This window comes from Mobula birostris, chromosome 2 (genome assembly GCF_030028105.1).
Source record: "Mobula birostris isolate sMobBir1 chromosome 2, sMobBir1.hap1, whole genome shotgun sequence".
Classification (NCBI taxonomy): domain Eukaryota; kingdom Metazoa; phylum Chordata; class Chondrichthyes; order Myliobatiformes; family Myliobatidae; genus Mobula; species Mobula birostris.
Window position 1 is genome coordinate 16,606,439 of NC_092371.1, and position 12,998 is coordinate 16,619,436.

At 49.0% G+C, this 12,998-nt stretch overlaps 1 protein-coding gene across 2 annotated transcripts in view; it reads right to left on the reverse strand.

Annotated features, from left to right (window-relative positions):
• Positions 1-5,017: 5,017 nt before the first annotated feature.
• LOC140185010 (threonine--tRNA ligase 1, cytoplasmic-like) overlaps positions 5,018-12,998 on the reverse strand; it is a 64,144-nt gene continuing 56,163 nt past the window's right edge. For both annotated transcript variants that reach the window (XM_072238240.1, XM_072238247.1), the window contains exons 18-19: positions 11,736-11,850; positions 5,018-7,775 (exon numbers count right to left, since the gene is read on the reverse strand). In XM_072238240.1, coding sequence (XP_072094341.1) covers positions 7,627-7,775; positions 11,736-11,850 — 264 coding nt within the window. In that variant the 3' untranslated portion in view covers positions 5,018-7,626. The remainder of the gene's footprint in view (positions 7,776-11,735; positions 11,851-12,998) is intronic.

The following is a 12,998-nucleotide window of genomic DNA, read 5'->3' on the forward strand; positions in this document are numbered from 1 at the left end:
CCTCCATCTGAAAACTGCAATGCAGAATAGTATTTTGTTCACGGAGAACACCTGTCACCCACAGTTATTCCTGGAAATATGTTGCCAGCCCGTCACCATTGCCTGGTCTGAATCCAGGAGCCCTCCCGCTAACAGATATCTTCTCCACAAAGTCTATTCCAGTTGATGAAAATTGCTGAGCACAAACTTCAGGCCAATTAGGAAGAGGCGAACTAGCAGGACCCTACAGAATCAAAAAAAAAATATGCAAAGAAGTCTATTGGTATGCTGACCTTTATCAGTCAGGGCACTGAACGGGGAGATATAATGCAGTTAGCTGAGATGCTGGTGATGCCAAACATGAGTATTGCCTATAGTTGAGGTCCCAGTCTTATAGGAAAGATGATAATAAACTGGAAGCAGTGCATAAAGGATTGACCAGGATGCTGCCTGGATTTGGGGGCCCGAGTTACAAGGAATGGTTGCATAGACTGGGACTTCATTCACTGGAATGTAGCAGACTGAGTGGTGCCCTGATAGAGGCATACAAGATCACCAGGGGCACAGACAGGGCAAAGGCGTGTTATCTTTTACCCAGGGCGAGGGTGCTAAAAACAAGAGCGATCAGAGGCAAGAGATTTGAAAGGAACATCGGGGGCAGCTTCTTCACACTAAGGATGCTGCATATTTGGAATCAGTTGCCAGAAATAGCAGACGAGACGAGCATATCAGCAACATTTAAATGCCAACCACATAGGCCCACGGATAGATGAGGTTTACAGGGCTATGGGACGCAGGGGCAGAAGAGAGGGCTGTGGGATGCGGGGGCAGAAGAGAGGGCTGTGGGACACATGGGGGCAGAAGAGAGGGCTGTGGGACACACGGGGGCAGAAGGGAGGGCTGTGGGACACACGGGGGCAGAAGGGAGGGCTGTGGGACACACGGGGGCAGAAGAGGGGACTGTGGGACTCACGGGGGCAGAAGAGGGGACTGTGGGACTCACGGGGGCAGAAGAGAGGACTAGTGTAACTGGGCATCACAGGAAATAAGGACCTGTTTCTGTGCAGTGTGACTCTAAAAAAGCAGCAAGTGCTGGAAACACACTATAGGTTAAGCATCATCTGTGCCGAGAGGAATGTTTCAGAGCTGACATCTGTTCACTCTCTGCACAGCTGTACCCTACGTTACAGTGTTCAAGATTGCAAGCATCTGATTTTTTTGCTTTTGGTTGTCATTGAGAAAACCATTCCGAGCACCAGCCACCTTCTCAACAAACCTCGCGATTCAACGTCTTTTCACATCGGCAAACAACATTCCAGCCATGGTTCAATCCCTTTCCCTCTTCCTATGTGCCTCACTCCTGTTTATCCGCTTCCCAACCCACACCATCTCTCCCTGTCTCCCACATCTGTGTGTAAACCCCAGGAGAAAATTAACACTGGCTTTTTGAGTGCTGTTAACAGAATTGTACAGAAAGCTGCTGATGGAGTCACAGCTGTGAATTGTTTCAGCAGCCTCTCCACAGATCCAGAGTCCCCGGGCGTTGCAGAGTAGGACACAGTTAACCAGTAATCCAAGTGGACAAGGGGTCTGCGTGTCAGGCCACCACACTGCATACTGCCATCCTGTGGTACACTGACTGCTCCCACAAGCACAAAACTGACCCATTTCAATCCCTGTGCAGGATGGCTCAGAGCACATTCACCACTCAGGAAGTAATCTTCAAGATGCTGTCAGTGATAAGTGGGAACATGGCGGCAACGTGTTCACAATCAGATTACATGCGTGCCTCACTGGCTGCTGGACAGATATATGTACACAGAGACACGGGAACCCTATAAAGCAGGGCCAAGGCATTTATTAGCCTCAACAGAGATTACAAGTAAGATCTCAGCTTAAAAACTCATCTTAATATTAGCGGCTCTGACAACATGGCACTTGGTTGGCACCAGCACATTAATGGGGCAGCAATGCCTCAGTGCTGTTCCCCTCACCATGCAGTGAGCCTTCCACAATGTGACGCCCCCTCCTCTGTACCGCCTCTCCCAGTGTGACCCTCCATCAGTACCGCCTCTCCCAGTGTGACCCTTAGTACCACCCCATCCCAGTGTGCCCCTCCCTCAGTACCACCTCTCCCAGTGTGACCCTCCCTCAGCACTGCCCCATCCCAGTGTGATCCTCCCTCAGTACCACCCCATCCCAGTGTGACCCTCCCTCAGTGCCACCCCTCCCAGAGTGACCCTCCCTCAGTACCGACTCTCTGTGTGACCCTCCCTCAGTACCGCCCCTCCCAGAGTGACCCTCCCTCAGTATCGCCTCTCCGTGTGACCCTCCCTCAGTACCCTCTCCGTGACCCTCCCTCAGTACCAGCCCATCCCAGTGTGACCCTCCCTCAGTACCACCCCATCCCAGTGTGACCCTCCCTCAGTGCCGCCCCTCCCAGAGTGACCCTCCCTCAGTACCGCCTCTCTGTGTGACCCTCCCTCAGTACCGCCCCTCCCAGAGTGACCCTCCCTCAGTATCGCCTCTCCGTGTGACCCTCCCTCAGTACCCTCTCCGTGTGACCCTCCCTCAGTACCAGCCCATCCCAGTGTGACCCTCTCTCAATGCCATCCCTCCCAGTGTGACCCACCCTCAGTACCATCCCTCCCACAGTGTGACCCTCCCTCAGTACTGCCCCTCCTAGTGTGACCTTCCCTCAGTACCATCCCTCCCACAATACCACTCCTCCCAGTGTGACCCTCCCTCAATGCCACCCCTCCCAGTGTGACCCTCCCTCAGTACTGCCCCTCCTAGTGTGACCCTCCCTCAGTGTGACCCTCCCTAATATCCCTCCCATGTGTGATCCTCCATCAGTACCATCCCTCCCACGGTGTGACCCCGCCTCACCGCCCCTCCCACGGTGACAGAACGACACATGCTTGGACAAAGCTGCACAAAGCAAACTGAGTCCAGCTGCGATGGCTGTGGTTTGACTGTGTAGAGTCACGTGATGGACACCAGCAGTGTTCCAGTGGGATGCGCTTGGCTCCAGGGATACCCACCGCCTTTTGAACACAGTGCTTTCTGACAGGTTTGTAAAGTTACTCACTTAGAATGTTAACTGATTTTTGCCCAGACACTTTTATTTGAGACGTTCTATACATCACAATTCTGCCCAGCGTTCACCTCTCCGGGTTGGAATTTCAGCCTGCGCTTCTTACGGATAACCCAATCCTACCATCCCATGTCTGTAGTAGCACTGCTCAGGAATACTCCGACCACACTCAGGGATACTCCGACCACACTCAGTCCAGAGTGCAGACAGACCAAGCAGGGGATGGTGTGCCTAAATCTGCCTATACACACACACATATAAATGGACGAGACAGGAAAACATGAAATTAATGGAATACTACTTTAGCAGCAACCCACATGACAAAGAGGATGCACCAAGCACACGTGTGCCTCTGGCAACAACAAAGACCATCGTTCGCATTAACGAAGACTGCTGGTTACCCAGTGAGCAAACACTGTCAACAGAGGATCGCTATCACATCTTGAATTGGACGTACGATCACGACGCACTACAGCAACATCACCGCAGAACCGAGCCGATGAGGACTCACGAGTTCAAACCCCACCTCCACAACTCACAGGTGGTGCAAAGGTAATAACACTGCCTCGCACACGGGAAATGCACGTTCAAACCTCATCTTGGGGCATATCAATGCTGGCTGCTGCAGTCGGCGAGAAGATCATGGCTAAACTGACGACTGTCAATCAATGAATTAGGCTCCCCAGCCTTCGTGATAAAATTCCATCAGACAGCATGCTAGAAGCAGCTAGTGGAAGCACTACTCAAAACTGCAACCTCCAACTTAACTGAGACCAATAACCTGATGTATGCATCGGGCAGCAGTTGTTCTAGAAATGCTGAGCTACAAAATGAATACTGTCAAAACCCCCTTCCCCACAGACAAAGATTGGAAGCCGAGATGAAAACCACAATGGCAGAGGTCAGCAGACTAACTGAGCTGCGCAAAGACTCATCTCGGCTACAGAGGTATGTCCATAGCCAAAGCCCTGAAAACCGCCAAGCAATGGTTAACAGCTCGGGCTACCAGACGGCAAAGGTACACTAAGGATGCAGAGGCCAAGAGAATAAATGCACACTTCTCCATAGAACCAGGAAAAGCACAGCTTTCAGAGTGACAACATGCCAGTACTTGAACAGTAACTGAGGAGTACTGGAAGAGTATATGTGAGGAAGAAGCATCACATAACAGCAGTGCCCAGTGGCCAAAAGACCTACAAGCAAGGCTCTGCAACTTTCGAGGAAGAACCAGTCACCATCACAGCAATACATGTGCAGCAACAATGAAGAACTGGTCATCACCACGGCCTGACATGATCCACACCTATTGGCTGAAGAAACTGACAGCATTACATACACTGCAGGCAGCTCAAATTAATCAGCTGCTTGAAACAGGCTAGCACTCTGGCTGGCTAACTCAAGGAAGGACAGTACAGTACTCATAAATAAGGATCCTCACAAAGAAGCAACTCTATCAAACTACTGTCCTATAATCTGCCTGTCAACAACATAAAGCTCCTGTCAGGCATCATAGCCACCAAGCTGAAGGAACATGTGTGTAAATTCCTGAGCCCCGCTCAGAGGGCGATTGGTAATGGAACCAGAGTCTCCAAGCACCAAGTACTGGTGGACAAAGCAGTCATACAAGACTCCAAGACAAGACAAACTAAACTAAGCACAGCCTGGATCAATTACCGGAAAGCATACGACTCAATGCCCCACACATGGATCCTGGAGTGCCTGTCTCTGCACAAGGTCAACAAGACACCAGGACTTTCATCAAGAACTCAATGGGCCATTGGAGGACAATGCTAGATGTTAACTCTAAGTCAACAGCACAAATGTCCATCAGGTGTGGAATAAACCAGGGTGATACACTCTCCCCTCTGCTGTTCTGCATAGACCTGAACCCCCTCAGCCAGATCATCTCAAATAGTGGATATGGGTGCAGGTTCAAGAGTGGAGTGACTATCAGACACCTCCTGTACATGGATGACATCAAACTGTCTGCCAGAAATGGAAGAGCCATTGACACACTAATCCACCTGACAAGGGTGTACAGCAGAGTCATCAGGATATCATTTGGACTGGAAAAGTGCAGCTGGATGGTAGTGAAAAGAGGCAAACTCATCAAGACTGAAGGAGTCAAGTTACCTGAAGGCCACAATATCAGATGTACAGGACAGGGGATCCTGCAGGCGTATGGAAGCCATGATTAGAACACACGGAAGGCTGCAACATCCAAGTACTTCACGAGAGTGATACAGGCCCTAAAGAAAAAACAGCTGAATAGGAAAGCAAGATCAGAGCCATCAACATAGTCACCCTAGCATTCATCAGATATACAGCTGCACTAGTATACTGGCCAAGGAACAAACTGGAAGCTGCTGACATCAAGACCTGGAAACCAATAACAATACATGGTGGATTCCATCCAAAGTCCACCATTGAACGACTGTACACCCGCTGGAATAAAAGAGGACGGAGACTTGGAAGTGTCAAGGTCCTGGAAGAAATGTGAAACATCTATGAGTATGTCATGAAGATGGCCCTTAAAGACGACCTGCTAGGAGAATACCCCAGACAGCAGGCAGGGGACGTGGAAATGAAAGTGGGTGAAGCAGAGCTCGAGAACCAGAACCAATGGCAGGACAAGCCACTGCACGGGATGGACCATCACCAGATATCAGAGGCGGCTGACATAAGAAAATCCTACGAATGGCTGGAGATGGCAGAGCTGAGGGACAGCACGGAAGGGCTGTTCACAGCTGCAGAAGAATAGGCACTGAGCACAAGAGCAATAGAAGCAGGGGTCTAACACACCAGACAAGACCCAAGATCCAGACTGCAAAGAATCCACTGAAACCATCCAGCACATAATAGCAGGCTGCAATATGCAAGCAGGGACAGCATACACTGAGCAGCACAACCAAGCTGCAGGAATTGTGTACAGGAAGATCTGCGTTGAGTATGGATTGGACACTCCCAAGTTCAATGGGAAACACCTGAGAAGGTGGTGGACAATGAGAGCTAAGATCCTGTGGGACCTCCAAATACAGATTGATAAGCAGATACTGGCCAACCAACCAGACATGGTAAGACTGGACAAGAAATACGAAGAAACAATAGTAATAGATGTGTCAATCCTGAATAACAGTAACATCAGGAAGAAAGAGTATGAGAAGCTGGAGTAATACCAGGGCTTGAAAGGATGTGGAAGGTTAAAGCCAGCTGTGACTCCTGGACTGGGGGAGTGGCTCCAACAAATCCTGGGACCAGTAATTCCCTGGAACAACATCTGAGATCTCAGTCTAGAAGAGGGCACTACTAGGAACAGCAAGGTACTGCACCAAACCCTCAAGCTCCCAGGCCTCAGAAAGACGACCAGGGATTGAGGGAAAAATACATATACATACGTACATACCGCCCATAAGGGGTGAGAAAAAAAATATTTATATATACACACGCACAGCGTGATGCATGCAAACACACACACACACTCAGAGGCAGGTGATGCAAACATTGACAAGACACATACTATACATGAATCTACACAGATGTGGTCACAGATGCAGATTAAACAAATAATCTGATGTTCTGAAGGGTCTCAGCCTAAAACTTCGACTATTTATTCATCTCCACAGATGCTGCCTGACCTGCCGAGTTCCTCCAGCATCCTGTATGTGTTATACACGTAACCTTTCTTAGAAACTCAGCATCCACTCCCAAGAACACACAGTCACCCACACTAACTCGGGTAGAGAAACAGAGACGTAAACCCAGTTCAATTATTAATTATTTTTCTCCACTCTGATTGTCACGGGGCAAGAACTGACTCGAAGTGCTAGAATCTTTACGGGGAAAGGAGGAGGCAGAATTAAAACTGCTGGAGGAACTCAGTGAGTCAAGCAGCATCTGAGAGGGGGGAGAAAACAGTCAATGTATCGAGTCAAAACCCAACGCTAGGGTTTGTCTCTCCAGGATTAACAAAAGGCAGTTTTCAAAGAAAACAAATCCCATCTGTGTCAGGGCACTGGTGTACAGATTCTACTGTCACAAATGATCCGGCATCTGCCCTTTCTGCCTGGTCCACACTCAGTGCGTCTCCTGCTCCTGGCAGGGTTCAAACTGCAGTTAGATGGTCAGGCTGAAGAAAGGTAACTTGAGGCTGAGGAGATGCCAAGTAAGGAAGGGTTGGCATGTCGGGGAGGTGGGGGGAGGCACTGAGGAACGCTGATGTGGCCAACTTGCACAGGATTTTTGTTATGGTGAAGCAGGTGGAACAACATAAAAGAGGGGGCTGGTGCATATCTGACCCTGTGACACTCCCTTATCACCCCTGGTCCAGCTCTCCCATCCATCACGCCCCACATTCCTACAAGAACCAGCTCCTCCTGAGTCTCCTGAGGGCATGCAGCTCTTCGTCAAGAGGCCCAAGCAAACTGAGACCAGCATTCCAGAACCGAGGGGAGGAACGACATCAGCAGCCTTGCTGGAAGGGTAGTCACACCTGGGGATGGGCTGCATGCATCAAAGGTGAGAGTGTCTCACACTGCCGTCCCAGCACGTGGTTAAAACTCCTCCTCTGCATTCCTGCACCGTGACTCCTTCAGCTCAGCCAGTCTCCGTACGGTGTCCGAGAGATCCCTCATCCCATGCTGTCTGCCATCCCTGGTGCGGATATTGACTGTCCCAGTGGATTTCTCCTTCTCTCCCACCACTGCTCCGAGGGAACAATAAAGGAAAGTATCAGTTAGGACCAGGTGTAACCACACACAGAGTGATCAAAACTGCCAATAAACTAAACCACTTACCACTCTGTCTCAGGAATCAAAACAACTTTGCAATCTATACCACTGAGTACAAGCTCAAAGTATCGAAACAACTCCTGTCCCTGTCCCTGTAGTTTGTGCAGGGCAGTGTCATTATAGCAGAGGGACAAAGGGACTGCTGGAGGAACCCTGAGGCAACACTCACAGGAGCTGGGTCAACTTAGTGGGTCAGGAAGCATTTGTGCAATGCTTCCGCTCGAAACCCTTCATCAGGACTGGAAAGGAAGAGAGGATGTATTCCAGTATGAAAACAGGTGCAACAAGGGACAATGAGTGAAAGGTGGGTCCAAATGAGGAGTGGGGGGAGGTTGAAGAGAAACTGAGAGGTGACAAGTGGAAGCGATAAAGGCCTGAAGATGGAATCAGATAGGAGAGGGCAGTGGAATATCCAATAAGGGGAAGGAGGTGAGAAGAGGAGATGGGAGGAATACTCAAGAGATTCTGCAGATCCTGGAAATCCAGAGCAAAACACACAAAATGCTGGAGAAATTCACCAGATCCAGCAGCATCACTGGAGAGGAATTAACAGTCAATGTTTCAGGCTTCACACCACTTCCTTTCCCAGTCCAGATGCAGGGTATCGGCCCAAAACATGCTCTGTTCATTTCCCTCTATAGATGCTGCCTGACTTGCAGAGTCCCTCCAGAATTCTGAGTGGTAGGATGAATGCGTGGGAGGGTGACTGTCTGACTGAGAGTGCGGGGGTGGGAGGGAAGAGATGGTGTATGGCAGCTGGTGGGTTAAGGAGCAAAAAGGGGGAAGAGGGGAGAGGTTACTGAATTAGAAAAGTTGACAGTCATGCCGTTAGGCTGGAGCTGACCAAACTAGAATATCTAGTGTTGCTCCTCTGAGTTGTGTCTAGCCTTAACCTGGCAGCAGAGGCTGTGGATATGCATGTTGGTGTGGGAATGGGAAGTGGAATTGAACTGGCTGGCCAGAGGGAGATCTGCTTGAGAAACTCAGTGAGTTGAACAGTATCTGTGAGGACTGGAGCAAGAGGAATTTTTGAATCCTAGATGCAACTGTCATCACTAACTTTTTCTGGAGCAGCAATGTAGCAGTAGATACAATGGCCAGGAAGCACACCTGCAGGTGAAGGAAACTCAACTTTCCCAATGATTCTTACCAGTGTTTATAGATGTACCTTCCCTGGAATGCATCTTACCCGGATGCATTGTGGTTGGCCTGCCCGAGACCCTAAGTAACTGCAGAATTTCTCTCTTTTCCCCTTCCCATCGAGCAGAAGATACAAAAGCTTACAAAATGCATACCATCAAGTTCAAGGACAGCTTCTACTAGCTGTTTGAAGACTCTTGAATGGACCCGTTGTACAGTAAAATTAATTTAATTTGATTTGTTAAATGGCCAAGATGGTGCCAGTTAACAATTCCTTGGGCGACATCTTCCATATACCAAATATTTTAAATTACATCACTCTTTCTATGCCTTCTGCTTGTTCATTTTGTCTTGTTTGTGTTACGAAAACTGTTACAGCCTGTGACGTACAGTCTGGAACTCAATTGAATGACCTAGTACTCTGCTGTGTCGTGTGCTGTCTTGTGGAGGTCTGAGACGAGAACCCAAAAAGGACTAAGAACACGAGCTGACATGGAATGGGACACGGAGTCATGAATGACTTCATCTCGAAGTGGCGAGGAAGACTGAAGCATCGAGGTGAATGCAGAGGAGTATCACTCCCATTGGAGGCCACCCTTTGGACCAGGCATGAGCTCTGAGTCAGTCTGATATTCTGAGATTTATGTGACTGGACTATCTTTTATATTGGTCTCATTCAGTTTTTCGGCATTTTCTTTCTTGTGGCCGAATGGTGGGAGGGTGATCTGTTAGTTCTTTGTGTGCAAGTTGGGGGGAGGGGGGTGAGAGATGTGGATTAGGGGGTTTTTGAATCTACTGTCGCTGTTCTTTTTTTGCAAGTGAGGGAGTCAGGGATTGTATTGTCACTGTTTTTGTTTCTGCAGGTGAGGGGGTGTGGGGAAGCGGGTGCGGGAATTCTGGGGTCTGCGAGTTTCGTTTATTTTACTTTTTTATGGGTATTTCATGGCTATCAGGACAAGACAAATATCTACATGCATACTTTGACAATAAAATTAAAGTTTGGACATTTTAATCAACCTGATTATGACTTTTGCCTTTTATCTGCCGAAAATAAACAGCATTTTTTTCTCTATCTGTAACACTATATTCTGATTCATTCTTTATTTGTACTATTTAGATGTACACGTTTGGAGCGTTCTGTCTAGATAGCGTGCAAACAAAAGCTTTTTGCTGCATCTCAGTACAATAAACAATCAAGTTCTGATGTACCGTAGACATCAAAGTGTCATCAAAATGCTGCCTGACTGGCTGAGTGTGAGGAGATTTAGTATGACACTTTGCAAATTTCTAGATGCACTGTGAAGAGCACTCTAACAGGTTGCATCACCGCCCAGTATGGATGGACCACGGTAGTGGGACCAAAAAACGCTGCATAAAAGTTGTAAACTCAGCCAGCTTCATCAATGGTCACTAGTCTCCCAAGAATTGAAGGCATCTTCTAAAGGTGATGCTTCAAAAAAGTGGCACCCATCATTTAGGATCCCCATCACCCAGGACATGCCCCCTTCTCATTGCTACCATTAGGGAAGTGTCGCAGGAGCCTGAAGACACACACACTCAACATTACAGGAGTTTCTTCCCCCGCCCACAACATGCTGGAGGAACTCAGCATCTATGGGAAAGATGCTGCCTGGCCTGCTGAGTTCCTCCAGCATTTCGTGTGAGTTGCTTGGATTTCCAGCACCTGCAGATTTTCTCTTGTTTGGGGTTGGTCTTCCCCTCCGCCATCAGATTTCTGAATGGACAATGAACCCATTTACACTATTTTTATTCCCCTCTTTTTGCACTTTTTATTTACATTTATTTATTATTATAATTTAAAGTTATTTTATTATTTATTGTAAGGTACTGCTGCCACAAAACAACAAATGCCAGTGTTTGAGAGCTCCATCAGCAGTTTGTTTATATCTTCAGGTTGCAGTATCTGCATTCTTGTCTCTCCAGTGTAACTATAAACCTTTCCCTCCCCTTCACCTGATCTTACTTTATCACCTGCCAGCTTGTCTTCCCCTACCCCCAACTTCCTATTTTAACTTCTTCCCCCTCCCCTTCCAGTCCTGAAGAAGGGCCTCAGCCCAAAACATTAACCCTTTATTCCTCTCCACAGGTGCTGCCTGACCTGCTGAGTTTCTCCAGCATTATGTGTATGTTGTTTGGATTTCCAGCATCTGCAGATTTTATCTTGTTTGTCCAGGACACCAGCCTTGACTAATCAGAAGACAGGAACAGCCAGACCTCTGCTGGAGCACTGTGTGCAGGTTGGTCACCCTGCTACAGGAATCACATGACAATGATGGAGACAGTGCAGGGGCAATTACAAGATGGAGTCTGTGATGGGACGAGTGTGGAGAGAACTATACTCTGTGCCTGACCTTGGGAGTGCATGATGCGACAGTCTGGAGGGAGCTTCATTCTATGTCTGACCCCGGGAGTAGTGTGTTGGGACGGTGTGGAGGGAGCCTCACTCTGTGTCTGACCCCAGCAGTATGTGATGAAGACGGTTTGGAGGGAGCTTCACTCTGTGTCTGACCCTAGGAGTGCGATGGGACTGATGTAGAGGAAGCTTTTCTCTCTGTTGATCCAGATCTGTCCTTGTACTGGGTTTGTGATTAGGATAAAGCAAAGGAACAGTAGGGGTTCCCTCCCCAACCATTCACCCACTGAAGGACACATTCCTTAGCCAGAATGACGTTGTACGGAAGGGGCTCAGCATTCTGTTGGCGATACCTTACCCAGAATGAAGTTGTACTGTGCCAACTGTGCGCTCCGGATTTTCCTGTTCAGCGTGGATCCAGGATCGGAACTGATGTCCGCCATGAAGCCGGCCTCCACAAGCTGCTGGTGTACCTGCGGTCCACACACCCAGTTTTCAAGCCTTGGATTTCTATGTCATCTGTTATACCCCACACCCCCTCACTTCTAGTTCCTGATGGAACTTTCCAGATCCACCTCCCACGGCCCCGAGCATCCTCCTAGCTTGGTGGCGAAGGAGTTCAGCAGAACATCACCACAGGTTCAGGGTGGTCCTGGAGCTGTCCAGTTTCACCTGGTCCTTTTACCTCATTACGTGAAACAGGCCATTTGGCCCATCTGATCTACACTACTACATACACTGTATCCCTTCCCCTCTACACCCCACCCCCACCCCCCCACTTTCCAAACCTTCTAAGACTTCTTTCTCCCATGTTTCCCCCAAGATCCACCTGCCACTCAACTACACCTCTCCCTGTGGGACCGGTGACATCCTCACTGAGCTGAAGGAGCAGAGATTTACCCTGGAACACTGACAGTCTCTCCTCTGTACCCTCCTCACAATGACATGCTGTCCCTCGGCTGAGTTTACCCCTCATCTACCGCCCCCCCCCCCCCCCAACCGTTAGTTTCAATTTCAGATTTCCGTGTGACAAAGGATAAGGCCATCGGGCTATCCAGTCCTTTCCTTGTAACCTACGCCCCCACCTTCACGTGAACGATTCTTGGATTTAACCGCCCACCTACACACTTGGAACTCCGCCATGGACAGTCCCAAGCATGGCTGTGAGAGGAGGAGGGTTGGGCGTGGGGTTAGCAACACTATCCCGTAAAAACCAGGGCTAGAGAAATGCCAAAGATCTCACCAAAGATGGGCTACACCTGGGCACAACTTGAAAGACTGGCAAGTTGGTGTTGGAGGCCAGTTGGAGTGACAGATGACTCTGGCCAGTTAGTTTTGGAGGCCAGTAGTGACAGATGACTCTGGCCAATTGGTTTTGGAGGTCAGTAGGAGTGACAGATGACCCTGGCCAGTTGGTGTTGGAGGCCAGTAGGGTTGATGGGCAGAAGTACGTACACACCTCAGATAATTAACCAACCCACCACATGTTGTTAGGATGTGGGAGAAAACAGAGCACCTGGTGAAGTGAGGAGGGGAAGAGGGCATCAAAATCTCAAAGAGACTGTGCAAACTCCACACAGGGGGCACTGTGTGGGGTGGGGTGGTGTGGTCACAGTCAAAG